Below are 15,362 nucleotides of genomic sequence, written 5' to 3' on the forward strand. Positions count from 1 at the left end.
GCCGATGGGTCTGGATTCCACAGTGGCGCCAGAGGTAGGCCTTTTTTATCTCGTCATCCACCACCTTGTGGATGGTGAAGTGGCTCTCGAGCGTGTCCAGCCAGGTGTCCCACAGCGAGGGCTGGGACAGATCGAAAGCGGGAAGGCTCTCGGTGGCGGTCGCCATTGTTTGGGTGGCCCCTGGAATGGCGACGGCGTCTGGAGCGTTGAGAGGGGCGCTGCTGCTCTCGGGGTCAGCAGGGAGCGAAGAGGAGCCGGGAGCGGAGCGATGAGCCGTTGCCGGAGAGCCGGGGCGCGAAGCGGCGCGGTTCCCGGAGGTCTCGGCGTCGGGGCTCGGTGCGGTGCTCGTGTTGGCGTCCGGGTCTTTGTTCATGGGGTCGTGGATCCCACCTTCATCGCCAGTGAAAAGTATGCAGACGGAGAGTGATTTCAGCTAAGCATACCTTTATTTAGTTCAGGACAAAGACAACTGACCGGCTCGCAGGCCGGTTTATATATGTTCAGAAAACCCGCCACCAAGCATACCTAAACACACCCCCTACTCCCGATAGGCTATTTACAGTAACCGGGCGACCATTGGTCTCCCGGCTGGGAAGCTAGCCCTTTTGATAGGGCCGGCTTGGATCCTCCGGATCCTTTGTCTTTCGACTGAAGCTAACATAGGAATTGTGCCTGGCCAGCCCGGGCAAGTCCGGGCATGTCAGGCTGAATACATTACACCGGGAAAGTGTTCCAACCCTTTTATCATTCGAGTTGCCCTTTTCTGCACTTTTTCCAAAGCTATAATATCCTTTTTAAGGTGTGGTGACCAGAACTGCACACAGTATTCCAAATGAGGTCTCACCATTGATTTATATAGGGGCATTATGATATTGGCTGATCTGTTTTCAATACCCTTCCTAATAATCCCCAGCATAGCATTGGCCTTCTTTATTGCAGTCACACACTGTCTCGACATTTTCAGTGAGTTATCCACTACAACTCCAAGATCTCTCTCTCTATCAGTCTCTGCCAGTTCAGACCCCATCAATGTGTATTTATATTTAGGATTTTTGGCTCCAATGTGCATCACCTTGCACTTGGCCACATTGAATCCCATTTGCCATGTTGACGCCTACTCGCCTATCCTTGACAGATCCCTTTGGAGTGCCTCACAATCCTCACTGGTTTTCACCACCCTGAACAACTTTGTATCATACGCAAATTTAGCCACTTCACTGCTTACTCCCATCTCCACTTTGCTTCCCCAGCTGCCCTTCTGGGAACCGCGCAATATGTGTGAAAGAGCCACATGCAGCTCCCAAGCTGCAGTTGGGCCACCGCTGCTCCAAAGCATCCATTTTCTCCAGGGGAACTGAGTTCTGTAGTCTGGAGATGAGCTGTAATTTTGGGAGATCCGCAGGACCCACCTGGAGGCTGGCATCCCTAGCTCATGCATTATGAACCTGTAAAGTTTAATGGGACCTGCGGACAAGTGTAACCTCCATGGCTTGGATCCAGCAACGTGCAAGTGTAGACAAATAGACTTGGCGCAGTTCTGCTTGCCCAAGAGCTTGGATTATGCCTAGAGTTTCCCTCTCTATATATTATAGTGCCCAAAAAATGGTTGTACAAAATCTTGTGCGAGCAGAAATGCAAATGGAGATCCAATAAGGGGCTACCTTGGGTGGGGGTTCCTTGCCTTTCTGCTTGCACAAGAGCTCTAGCACAAGCGGAAATTTTGCAATGGATCCAACCCCATGTCTGCAACTGTGCAATGGCTGAAACAGCCTTAGCAGTAGGCACATTGAGACACACAGCCAAAGGGTCTGGATGATGCTACCTTGATCCCCCCCGCCCAAGACCTTCAAGGAAGCAAAAAAGCCCATCAAGAAATAAGGGATGTCTGCCCTGGCTCTCAGAATTGGTCATCCTTGTCCGTCCAACCAGAATGGTCCATCCAACCAGTGTAGTGATGAGCTATCAGTTTATGTGCTAGAACATCAGCCTTACCTTGTGAGGCTGCGAGAAGACACAGGCATTTCCCACAATGCTCAGGGCCATCAGGGATGTGAGGACGGGGATGCTTTTTTGGAGTCTCCAGAGCCCTGTTCACCGGCCAGTGTTGTTTGCTCAGCCTGCTGGTTTTCAGCAGTAGGTGTCTATGTCCATAACTTCCTTTATATCTACAGGATAAAATATATTTATTTATTTGTTAAATTTGTATCCCACCCTCCCCGCCGTGGCAGGCTCAGGGTGGCTTACAGAATATACACACACACACACACACACACACACACACACACACACATATATATATATGTTAAAACACAAAATACAATTAAAATCACAGCATAAGATCATCAGTGCTAAGAACATAGATATTAATACAAGATGGCGGCATTCTCTCAACATTGGAAGGTTGCCTACCACGATCATCCAGGTTCCTGCCAGGCTGTTGGTCGTTGAGTTTGTTTACTCGTTGGCAGTATACAGGTTCATTTTATTTATTTTAAATGTTCTATGGTCACTTTCATGACACACATGTCGTGATGCCCCTCTACAGAATGACACACAGGGCCAAAGCTTAAGGATCCAGAAAGAAACGATTCCATAATGACTCCTGTAAAATTCATCTAATGGGAAAGATGGCTGGGGGAGGGGTGCTTTCACAAAATGGCCCTACTTTCATGCATCTATGATGATTTCACTCTCCCTCACAGGAGTTCCCTTTATCTTGTTCTTTGCTGAGCAGCCCCTTTTTTCTTTTTCTTCTTTGTTTTTCTCTGGCTGTAGCCTGAGACTCTGAACTCATTAAAAACAGCAAAACAAGGCTGAAACAAGATATGAATGGCCATCATAGCAGTGTTATATTCATAACACCTAGTTACCATCTAAAGCCATGAGTCACATATTTAAATGCTCTGCAATGGGAAAAAAACCCCCCACCTTGCGTATAGAAAACTAGCAAGTCAGTAAAATGCTAAATGGAACCCCTTTCTCCAGGCAAAAACATGCATTCTTCTATTTTTGGACTCTTTTGAAAAGTGGCAAGGCATAAAGCGCTGTACATATTCATTAACAGAGGGGTCCTGTCCTTTGGACTGAGGGGGGCAGTGAAGTATTGGCCTGCTGTTCCCCCACCAGTGTGGGGAAAATGGAGGGGGGGGCTCACTGGTGTTGTGTCAACCTGCAACATCATTTCCAGCACAAAACCAAAAGCGATATCATCACACTGTGGCAGTTCTCTAGAACTTGCCCCAAACCTCTACGGATTAACCTTAGAGTTTTGGGTAGGGTTGTCACCAGTGTTCCCTCTAAGCTGAGTCAGTGTGAGCTGGCTCACAGTTTTTTAGCCTCCGGCTCACACATCTTTGTCTTCGCTCATGAAAGATGGCTCCAGAGCAAACTAATTCATGCAGCAGCCCAGTCGCTCGCTCCCAGCTTTAATGCCAGTAGTTCACAAAGTAGAATTTTTGCTCACAAGAACCCACAGCTTAGAGGGAACATTGGTTGCCACCCCCTACTGGAGGTGGGGAAATAGCTGGCCTGTGGGAGGGGGACTTACCAGGAGAAGGATGGAGGCCCATGCTACATTGCTGGTGACATGACGAAGTCACTTCCGGCTTGTACTGGAAGTGACATCATCACGTTGGTGACGTCCTAGCGATGCTCTGGTATTTGAGCAAAATCTCTACAGTAGAAGCCATTTTTACCATAGAGTTTTTGTCCAAATAGCAGAGCATCGCTGTGTCATCCCAATGCAAAGTCATCACTTCCAGTGTCGGCACATCACCAGCCTCCCTCCCACTCCTAGTAAGTCCCCATCCACCCACCCCCGCCAGTTGCCAGGATGGTCATTGCTCAAGATCATCTGTCATAGAAGCTTTGAAAAGGAGAGTAAGTAAGGATCTGCTCTTTATTTATCATGGAATTGGCCAACTATCGGCCAGTTTCCAATTTGCCCTATTCGAGGCGCTTTGGCGGTACTGCTGTTGCTAGATCTGTCGGCCGCCTTTGATATGGTCGACCATCAGCTGCTGACCCACCGTCTCACCGACGCGGGGATACAGGGGCTTGCCCTTCAATGGTTTGCCTCTTTTCTCCAAGGTTGGGGACAAAGGGTGACGATAGGGGAACAGCAGTCTCGAAGGCATCTGCTCGAATGCTGTGTGCCCCAGGGGGCTGTGCTTTCCCTGATGCTGTTTAACATCTATATGCATCCCCTTGCCCAGATTGCCCGGAGGTATGGGCTAGGGTGTCATCAATATGCAGATGACACCCAGCTCTATCTGATGTTGGGTGGCCGGTCGGACTCCAGCCCAGAAGATCTTAACCAGGCGTTACAAGCTGTGGCTGGTTGGCTTAGACTGAGCCGGCTGAAACTAAATCCGGCGAAGACGGAGTTCCTGTGCCTGGGTCGGGGTGGTTTGGGGATGGGGCTTCCTCTCCCGGCCTTCGATGGGGCACCTTTGGTGCCAGCGCCAGAGGTTAGGAGTTTGGGAGTGCACCTGGATTCCTCCTTAACTATGGAGGCCCAGGTAGCAGCCGCTGTCAGCTCAGCTTTTTATCATCTTCGGCTGATTCGGCAGTTGGTCCCCTTCCTCGACCACGACAACCTGGCTACAGTGATCCATGTGACGGTCACCTCGATATTAGAGTACTGTAACGCTCTCTACATGGGGCTGCCTTTGTCACAGGTCCGGAAGCTGCAGCTAGTGCAGAATGCTGCAGCCAGGCTTTTGATGGGCCTCCCTAGATGGGCCTCCCTAGAAGTGCTGGTGCTTACCTTTAAAGCCCTATATGGCCAGGGTCTGAAGTACCTCAGGGACCGCCTTTCCCCATACATACCCCAGAGAGCACTACGGTCAGGGGCCCAACATCATCTAGTGATCCCAGGCCCCAGGGAGGCCAGGCTTGTGGCAACCAAGGCCAAGGCCTTTTCAGTGGCGGCTCCTACCTGGTGGAATGAGCTCCCGGAGGAGATCAGGGCCCTGCGGGACCTTTCACAGTTCCACAGGGCCTGCAAGACGGAGCTCTTTCACCAGGCTTTTAATTAGGAGCCGCCACTACCACCACCACCAACTACTCCATGGTAACAACGGGGTAACAGGATGGCCCAGTATATAGATCTCGCAGCAGTACTGAGATGAGTCGATGCCGTTGATCCAGGTTTTTAGGTATAGTTACAGGTCACCATCTGTCAGACTCCCATCGCATCAACGAAGAACACACTTGCAGAAGAGAGGTTTCTTTATTTGAAGCAATAGGTGCATAACAGGATCACTGTTCAGAATGAGGAACAATCATGGATCCCAATAGATTATAGGAAATTCAAAACGCTGAGGCCCAATTGCGGGACTTCCCACGCGCGCCATTGAGCCTGGGAAGCAACGCTCCTACTTACTCATAACATACTGCTTCTCATGGATAACGCCATGAGATCACCCAAACTACTATACTCCAGCAACCACCTGCGGCCTTGAGAGATACGGACGTTCCTGCTACTAGGCAATTAAGTGTACAAACAGGCATACATGGGAAAGTGAAAGCAAACAAGCGCATACCCAAAGACAAGGATACATAAGAATACACACAGAGCATAATGAAACATCAGCGCATACACAGAGTCCAGGGACACACATTGGCAGCTTGCTGACACCATCTTGATTTGACTAAATTGATAACATCTTTGAGCACTTTATTCTTGTTGATAATGGTTGTTTTTATGCGTGATTTTATTGTTTTACTGGCAGATGCTGCCCTTATTTGTAAGCCGCCCTGAGCCCGTCTGCGGGGAGGGCGGGATATAAGGGTAATGATAAATAAATGGAGCCCAACCTTTAAAATGACAATGTGAATTTTCGCTGCAGCAACAGATTGTGCATGATTTGCATTAAGTCATATTGTTTACTTGCTGAAGGTTATATGTATCCGGAGAGGGGCGATATTCTTTCTATTAGATTAAGGCAAGCGCACCACATTTCTTACCGCTTGGGGTTGATTTTCACTTTTTTCCGTTTCCGGCTTCTCTTGGCTTTACTTATGGTTGCCAGTTCTCTTCTTTTGCAAAGAGTTTCATTTGTCTTTTCTTGCTCTGGAATGCTTTTCAAGAGTTTATAACCTCCGGCCGTTGAAAAGTATGCCTGTGAACAGCACCCCCCCCCAAAAAAAAAAGAAATGACCAGATAAGGAAATTAGGAAATATACTGGAAATTATTCAGCAAAGAGGTATAAAATAATGATCTAGTCAGGCAATCTGATGTAATACGCAGTACAGTGTCCTGAAGTTGACTAAAGGGAGACAGCAATTCCACACCACCATTGAGTGCCTCGCTATCAACTTGATTTTCTATTTCAGGCTGGTGTTGTTTTTTTAACCAAATAATTATATTTATTTTATTGAAAACATTTTAAAGTTACCTTTCCTCCCAGCTCAGGGTCCCCAGTGTGGTGAAAAATATTAAAACAAGTTTAAAACACACATATACACAAAAGTTAAAAACAAATCAAACACAGACACGTGTGGGGAAAGGAGGGTCAGTGAGAATCAGTGAGGGAACACCTGAAAAACACAGAAAAGTTTGTTCTGTCTGGACACGTGCAACCTTCCACCCAGGCTTAACTGCTGCTGGTGCAGTAGCCCGCATAAGGAGGCATGTCTGGACTTGTCTGGCAGGCCACCTAGTTGGAGCTTGAAGCCCAGAACAAAGGCAGGCAGGATCCTGGAGGCTGCCTGCAGATTGGCTCCTGGGGGCAGTCAACCAATCTGGAGCCCGGAGGCCATTTGAACTCACCAATTGCATGGGGGCTGGGAGTGGCTTAGGTGTATATAGTTAGGGCAGTTGCCCCGTGTAAAGCATTCCTGTTGAGATGCAATAAACTGCTGCTTGTTGAAATCACTCCGCCTCTGCCATGTTAAACCCCACTATTTAACAAAGTCTTCACCTGCTGACAGAAGACAATGATAGAGGGAGGAAGACTAATCTCCCTGGGGAAGGAGTTTCAACCAAGAAGGCCCTTTCTCAGGTCACCTCCCTTCCAGCCTCAGATGGTGGGAGTACCCAAAGCAAGATCTCAGCCACCAACTGGAGGGTGGGAACCCTACCTTTTCACCACTTCTGGCACTGGGGTTGCCAGTCTCCAGGTGGTGGCTTGGAGCTCCCAGCAACAGAGATCAGATCCCTTGAAGAAAATGGCCGCTTGCCCTGACCTGGATAGCCGAGGCAAGCCCAATCTCATCAGATCTCGGAAGCTAAGCAGGGCCGACTCTGGCAAGTACTTGGAAGGCCGACCTCCAAGGAATGCCAGAGGCAGGACACAGAGGCAGGCCAATCAAGCCACCTCTCTGAAAGACGTCCAGGCCCCCAGTAGGGGTTGCCAGAAGTCAACCATGACTTTCAGGCAATCACACAAAGCACACACACAGTGGGGGGGGGGGCCTGAGAGAGAGAGAGAGAATGAACAGCAGCTTTGGAAGGTGGACTTTATGGCATTATACCCCACTGAAGTCCCTCCCCTCTCCAAACCCTGCCTTCCTCAGGCTCCACCCCCAAGATCTCCAGGTATTTCTCAGCCCAGAGCTGGTAAACCTATCTGGCACCCGCACTGCAGGTTGGCTATGTATCTATAAAGATTTCAGTCTTTGCTCACAGGATGTTTCTTAGGGAAACCTGAAACACTGTTCTTCGTTCCCTTCTGCTGTCCTAGTCTCCGCGAGGCTCTGAGCGTTGATCTATCCTAACTGTTACTGGTAAAGGGCATGTCAACCCTCCCCTTCCTGCTAAAAACCAGATGCGCAAAAGACTATTAAGGCCATCCGCTTCTTCCTGAAACAGAGTGCCATGTTGGTGACTTGACACTGTTCTTGGAAAGGCCTGTCTAGCACTCGCCAGCCTCCCAAATGTTAGGCCCATAAACAGATAAATCTTTCATTGGCTGAGAACAATTATCATAAACAGATGGTCCGCGGCAACAGATGAGCATCAGTGACTGTCAATAATCCTGCAACGGTCAATTTCAACATAAATTCCTAAACCGGTATGAGGGAAGAGACATGAAATTAAAATCACGTGGAATATGATACTTCCCCATCAGAAAAAAACCTCACAAGGCTTCTGCCCATCTTCCCCCCCCCCACACACACACACATTGTCACAGAATTTGATCAAATAGAAGAGGAAAGATAGATATGGTTATTGAAACTGACTATTAGCTGGACTGACCGTAGGGTTGCCAACCTCCAGGTGGGGCCTGGAGCTACAGATGATGGGGGTACTCAAAGCAAGAGATCGGTTCCCCTGGAGGAAATTCTAGCTTTGGGGGGCAGACTGTTCAACAGCCACATGGTAAATATGCAGGGGTATTCCATCACAGTAGTCAATTTCCCCCAAAGTTTTAGGGTTCTATTCTCTACCACTCCAAACCCCCTGCAAATACCAAGGGTATGACTGTCAAAAACTGTCCCATATATTAAAAGTGGGTAGCCATGTTGGTCTCAAGCAGCAGAACAAAGTTTGAGTCCAGTGGCACATTTAAGACTTTAAAACTTTGTTGGTCTTAAAGGTGCCACTGGACTCAAACTTTGTTCTGTCCATATATTAGTAATAAAATAACATAATAACATACTATTCAGTCTTTATTCTCTTATCATGATATCTGATTCTGAGCAATAGCCTCAGCATATGGATCAAAACATTTGCACAACAGGGCTATGTACAAATAGAGGGCACTTTTCTTCAGACCTGGGGGAAGACCCAGGTTTGCAGAAAAAAGTTATGTTAAAAAAGTACATTGGAAGGGGAGGTTAAAAACCCTAAAATAAAAAAGAAGCAGTGTCTGCTGCATTAAGAAAAGAATGCCACCAAAACCTCACAAGATTACGCCGTGCAGTCTTCGTGACTATGCAGGCGTTGCTAGGAAACTCCCATTTACATTGGTGGCCTTAGTCCACATGTGGAGGCAGGGAGAAAGGCAACCTTAAAAAGGTAAAAGGAGGATGAAGGGAAGGTAAAGCTGGAGGGGAAGGAGCAAAAAAGATAAAAAGGGGAAAGGGAAACAGTAAAAGATAGGTAGGTGGATGGAAGGATGGATGGATGGTTGGGAGGAAAGGAAAGGAGAGGAGAGGCCTGCAGGCATTGGAAGAGGAAGACAAAGAGGAAAAACAAGACAAAGAGAGAGGGAATGGAGAAATCAGACCTACCCACCACATCCTCACAGGTCCCCCACTTGTTTTATTCTAATTCACATTCTTGTATTGGGATAGGAAGAGGAGAATGACATTACCTTCTCTGTTCGCTGGCTCTGAGTGCAAAAAGCCGGTGTGTTTGCAGTTCCACTTGCTGAGCCCTCACTAGCAGCCTGCCTGGTGTGTTTCGTTTTGCAAAACGTCAGGCTACATTTCGAGCTGACCTTTTCATTCTTAGAAGTATGCAAGGAAGAATACGCCGAATCCTTCTTCTCTTTCTGCTCAACAGGAAGAGGGAGATTTCGGGTTAAGCAACACCAAGTCAATCGAGGTTCAGCATTTAGAGTTGGGAAGGATATGCTCAAGTTTGGGATCTTTGAATTCCCAATGTGTGAAATCATGCTTAGCTGGGACAGTGTGTGAACTTCCTTCTGCGGGGTGCAGACGACATGGCAATAAAGCATGTCCGAGGATTGGCAAAGGCATCTGGAATTATCCACCGAAGAAGTGGGCAACCCTGGGAAAAAGTTAATATCTGGTTCCCATTCCTTGATTTTGTTGTCATGATTTCCACACAAAGCTGCCCTTTCAACCAGCGAGGAGACCGATATTACTGAACTGTTCCCTGAGTGAATTAACTTTAGGGCCGGATTTCTCCCCGTCATGTCTGAAGAAATGAAAAAACCTCCTGTGAAGCAGATTTTCTTTCCTGCCGCGTAGGATGAGCAGACCATTGTGCCCCCATCGCCTTCCTGAGCCTCACCAATATTGTCCCTGTCCTCTACTCTTCTCAAGACTTCTTTCACCTTCTCCTTCTGCCAGGCACTCTGGTGTTGGTGGCGTCTCCCTTCTACCCTGGTTGTGATGCTGGTTGTTTCTACGATTGCTGGTGAACAAGCTACAAGAGACTTCCGTGTTGGGTGAGCATCCCATTTTAGCTCTTTTGTTCTGGTCGGATGACTCAGTTCCAGTTGCAAAGGGCACACACAGAGATCTGCGGAATTGGTACCCAGCGATTTGTAATTACAGGGAAGGTTAATAGTACTGGTGGAAGTCATTGGCAGTGAAACGCAAGCCTTTTGGTCCAACTCTCCTGGAGGAAGCAGGGACATATCTCTATTTCCTTCTTGTGGATATTTGAGAATGTACTTGGGGAGAAAATCATTTTTCTTTAGATGTGGTGTTACCAGGGGCTGAATGGATGGAGATGCTGTTACTACGTCTCCTTTCAGAGATGACGTTCTTGTTCCTATAATCATCGAACTGGGCTTTTCTGTCAGTTTATGAAAAGAGTAGGAACTACAGATATATTCCTTTGTCACTTCAGCTCTGAGTTGTTCAGGAAATGAAAATGCAGATACGCTTGCTGTATTATCAACACTATAATCCCTATTATTCAAGCTCATTGTGGGACACTGGACTATTTCTTTGCATTCCACACTGCTACCTAATGAGTTCATGTCTGCTGTGAATTTTGGCATTTTTACTTTAGCCGAATGATTCATCGAAACAGGGGCAACTACGTTAATAATTTTGAATTGATCTAGCAATTTCACAATTCTGTTCTTTGGACTGCTAGGGCCACAGCTGATATTTAACATATTTTCTTCGATCTTCCGTTCATCCACTTTTAGCTTTTTCCTCTCCGAAGGCAACTTTTGTGATTCCTGCACAGGCTTGCCACAGTTGCCATGATGAAGAGGTAAGGCCGCTTGTGCAAGTGGGAAACGTTCTTTCCCACCAAGGTCTTCTCCTTTGACAGGTAGAATATCTTCATGTTCTGGCCTATGTTTAATATATTCTCCTTGTCCACACATATCCTCTGATTCCTTGCCACACTTCTGCAAGTTAGCTGACAGGATATTAGTCTCTTGGTCTGGGGCCTGATGAAGCTGGAGTTTCGATTCACAGCTGGTATTTAAAAACAATATCTGGTTGTTACCATTCAGATCTTTTTCGAATGCACACAGTTCTCTGCATCTACATGCAGGAAATGTTTTAGGCATCCCACTGGGTTCGCCATCACTGACTGAAAAAGATGTCTCCATTAGTTCTGAAAAGCTGCCTAAACTCTCCTGAGAAGAAGTACTCTGTGATATCCGACCGCCAATGGACCTTCCTTCTGACTCTTCAGTGCTTAATTTAGCAGAAACAGTCACTGGGGATGAAACTAGATTCTTAGGTGAGGGACATCTGCCACTTCGAGGCCCAGTAATTCTCTCATGACTGGAAGCTTCCTTGGTATCCGACTGGAAACCTGAAATGTCGGTGACCTTGTTTCCCTTTTGTTTGCTTTTCATTTTTTGGTAGATTTTCTTAAACGTCTCGTCCCCATATACCTGCCATTTTTCCTGAGAGAACATTTTGACTTTCCTCTGACTGGATTTCTTACACTTCACGTTCACACCTTCCACTCTGGCTCCAGTCTTTTTAGTGCCTTTCGTCTCTTCTGAAGAAGATGATGGTTCCATCATGTTACCGAGTGGCAAATCATCTACTGCCACCTGTCTGACAAGTGCGCGGGGATGGCTGGTAGGAAAATCCTCCCTACTTGAAACAAACCTCTTGCTGTGTGACAAACCAGAAAAACTTGTGTTTGGGGGCACTCTTGTGAAAGAAGAGAATGGTGAACTATCCCCTCGGTCCTGAATTCTCCTTGTGCTCTCAACAAAAGGCAAAGAGTTACTCCTGGTGACAGGGACACAGTCTATGGTGGTGGAGAACTGAGTGGGGACTGAATGAAAAAACAATGGTTTGACTTTTTCTACAGGCGTGAAGGTAGACTTGGCCGAGCAAAGCGAGAGGTTCTTTCTCCTGTTAACATCAAGAGATCGTATGTCAAAATGGAACGAGTCTTTATATGTGTAAGGCATTGGCAAGTCGATGCTCCCTTGCTTGGACAGGACCGTTTTCCTGGGCCTCACATTGTCCAGTTGGGTGTCGTCCACCACCGCTTTATTCTGCGAGATTAGTTTAGCAATGTGCTCCTCCAGCTTCTTCTTCTCCAGCGCCAAGTTTCCAGTTGCTTTCTCGGCCGGATCTGCTTTCGAATGATCTGCTGCAGTGCACCTGAGATCACTCATGGCGGTATCGCCATCTGACTCTGTGCTGTGCTCGCAAAGACTGTGTAGGGGGCTGGGGGACATCATCTGCTGTTCCACACTATCTGAGCGTGACAGATACCCTGAGTCGGTGCTCTCGCATTTCTTCAGTTTGTAGTCTGGAGACTTGCTATCCCATAGCCTCTCTGGGTATGTGGCCTGCTGCCTCTGCAACTGAGAGTGTTGACTGACCATTGGAGACCTTTGGTCCTGGATCTTCCTTCTCTGCAGGAGATTGGCTAGATCTTTCATGGTCTCTTTTTCAAGGACGTTCTGATTCACCCCTCCGTGACAGGAGTTGTCACTTGTCACACTCTGTCCTTCAGATACAAGGGTTAAAGCATTCACCACTGGCAATGAAGTAGTGAGTGGATGCTTCTCACTGGCTATCGCAGCAGTAGACTCTGACATGGCTTGTTTAATAACTGCCCTTGGATAGTCACCACTCCTATCACTGTTTTTTGTCCTCTGAGGGGATCTGACATTCTCGGCCTCCTTCTCACCCTCCTCTAACAGGCTACTGCTGTCAGACTCTGAGGGCGGCCTTGCATTGTTGACGTGCGTTTGGGTTCTCCTGTGCTTATACAGATTGCTCTGAGTTTTAAACGCAACTCCACATGTGGTACACGGGAAAGGCCTCTCCCCTGTGTGTGAGCGCATATGTTTCTCCAGAACGCTTGGCTTCAGGCAATCACGCCCACAGTGTTTACACAGGTACTTCCCGGCACTTTTGGGGGATTTCCCTGGGCTTCCAAGTGGTGCACAGGGAGAATAGTTTTTTGGCAAAACTGGTAAACCACTAACTATGTTTATTGTCTGAGGGGGCTTCTGAGGGGCTGAATGAAGCTGGTCGGTTCCCTCCGAATGTACAAGTGGGCTTAGGATTAAAGGCATGTTACTGTTCTTCAGGTTGAAACTGGCTTGGCCAGAGGGCAGCTGGCTGTTTGGCTGAAGGCATTCTGACTGGATAGGCTGATAAAGTGGAATAGTAAGCGCTTTCAGGTATATTGTCTGAGAAAGTGCCTGTTCTGGCTGGAGAATTACTGGACTCAGTGAGAAACTGGATGCCGCTGGTATGGCTTGAAGGCAAGAGAGTTGAATTGGCTGATCTTCTAGTGAGCCTGGGGGGGCAGGAATTTTCTGGGAATCCATTTCTTTGATGTTATGCATCATTCAGCATTCTGTTACCTGTAGGAGAAATATATGTAAGCAGTTATATTGCAAACCAACACTTTGTCTCTTTCCCACATTCAAAACTATTGCAGGCCATACCAGCATAGAGTCACTACTCGTGCACACCTAAATAAGTGTTTAAAATTAATTAATACAAGGACAATACCAGTACCTAAACATTTATTTTGAAGGACATTTTTAAATAGCATAACCTGTATGTGAAGGAGCAATTGGGAGGAAAATTATAAACTGTCCTGAACAATAAATTTCAGCAAATCATTTTGAAATACAATATGTAAGTTTGACTGTGTGGAAACAGATTTTTAGTCACTGAAGAGGAGTTTGGTTGCCTGACGTTTTAATAATATATTAATGTTGGACTAGGCCTGGTGGGAGACCCAGTTTCTGTTGGGAAAATGTAGCAGAGTCTGACATAACGTGCAGTGGAAAAATAAAGCAGCCAGAATCCGTGTGTTTAGCTTATAGAAAACTTTAGTAGAAAGATAAAGCGTAGGGTAATATTTGGAAGAAAAATAACAAAGACACTCTAACTATCTAAGCTCCATCTTGTTTCCAAGTTAGTTCATACTGTTGTGGTGAGTGAGAAAGCGAGAACAAAGGAAAGGAAGTTCCCCCAAAGCCCCCACCTTCTTGTACACATGACAACAAACATGCACCTTATCCTGAATTACTGATCAGCCAATGGTCATTGACAAACTAGCCTCATTATGAATGACACCTCCTCTTCCTCAGTGGGAAGACCTTGCATGTGTCAGCTGAAGCTGCCATGAGTGTGGTGTGTGTTTCTAATTGCTGTGCATTCCTTCCCATGCACTTAATTGCTTCAAAGCTGTAACGCTTATCTGTCAAGGTTACTGGAGAGGTTGGTGGTGTCTAGCTTTCGTGGGAGCTTCTTTCGTTCCCAGATTTGCGGCCGTTAGAGAATAAGCCAAATGCCCGTGTGCGGGAGTCCATCTAATTGGGTAGAGCTGGGGGGGCGCATACGAATGCCCTATATCCTATTATGCGCATAAGAACATAAGAACATAAGAGACGCCAATGTTGGATCAGGCCAAAGGCCCATCCAGTCCAACACTCTGTGTCACACAGTGGCCAGAAATACCAGTGCCATCAGGAGGTCCACCAGTGGGGCCAGGACATTAGAAGCCCTCCCACTGTTGACCCCCCCCAAGCACCAAGATGACAGAGCATCACTTGCCCCAGAGTCCCTATCTATACCCTGTGGCTAATAGCCACTGATGGACCTCTGCTCTATATGCTTATCTAATTCCCTTTTGAAGCCGTCCATGCTTGTAGCCGCCACCACTTCCTGTGGCAGTGAATTCCATGTGTTAATCACTCTTTGGGTGAAGAAGTACTTCCTTTTATCCATTCTAACCCGACCGCTCTGCAGTTTCATGGAGTGCCCACGAGTTCTTGTATTGGTAACCCGCCATTCCTAACAGTGTTCATGTTACTGCATCGATGGCTTTTCAATAACAGTAAAACCTTCTTGGAAGTGTGTACTTCATTGTCTTGCTGTGGATCCTGACAGCATGATAGCAAACTGATTACATGCTAACTAGTTAGCACTAGCATATATAAGCAGGTTAACTAAGGAGGCTGGATCCAGCCCTTGCAGAGCTGCTATCCGGCCCACAAACAACTGGCTCTCTGCTGCTTCCTGTTTCCTGCATCGCAACTCCTTTTGCCCATTCTCTCCTATTTCCTGCTTTGCAGGGGAGAGAAAGCCACGCCTCCATTCCCTTGATTGGCTGAGGGCTCCTCCCCCTCCTCCACTGGGTGGGGAGGGGGAAGGAAAGAGCCAGAGAGGGAGAGTTTGAAGAAGACCAACAATGTTTTATTCCAGGTATAAGCTTTTGTGTGCAAGCACACTTCTTCAGAGAAGGGGGAGAGGGAAA

The 15,362-nt window shown here is 47.2% G+C and overlaps 1 protein-coding gene across 1 annotated transcript; it reads right to left on the reverse strand.

Annotated features, from left to right (window-relative positions):
• Window positions 1–1,992: 1,992 nt before the first annotated feature.
• On the reverse strand, window positions 1,993–13,437 carry ZNF831 (zinc finger protein 831; the record flags this gene model as incomplete). The annotated part of the gene is made up of 3 exons (XM_015412969.1): window positions 9,265–13,437; window positions 5,971–6,125; window positions 1,993–2,165 (listed from the first exon to the last, which is right to left on the reverse strand). Coding segments are annotated over exons 1-3 (4,501 nt in total), but the record flags the coding sequence as incomplete, so codon positions are not given.
• Between the last annotated feature and the right edge of the window lie 1,925 nt (window positions 13,438–15,362).

Source organism: Gekko japonicus, unplaced genomic scaffold, assembly GCF_001447785.1.
Source record: "Gekko japonicus isolate JY-2015 unplaced genomic scaffold, Gekko_japonicus_V1.1 scaffold2085, whole genome shotgun sequence".
In the NCBI taxonomy this organism is placed as follows: Eukaryota; Metazoa; Chordata; class Lepidosauria; order Squamata; family Gekkonidae; genus Gekko; species Gekko japonicus.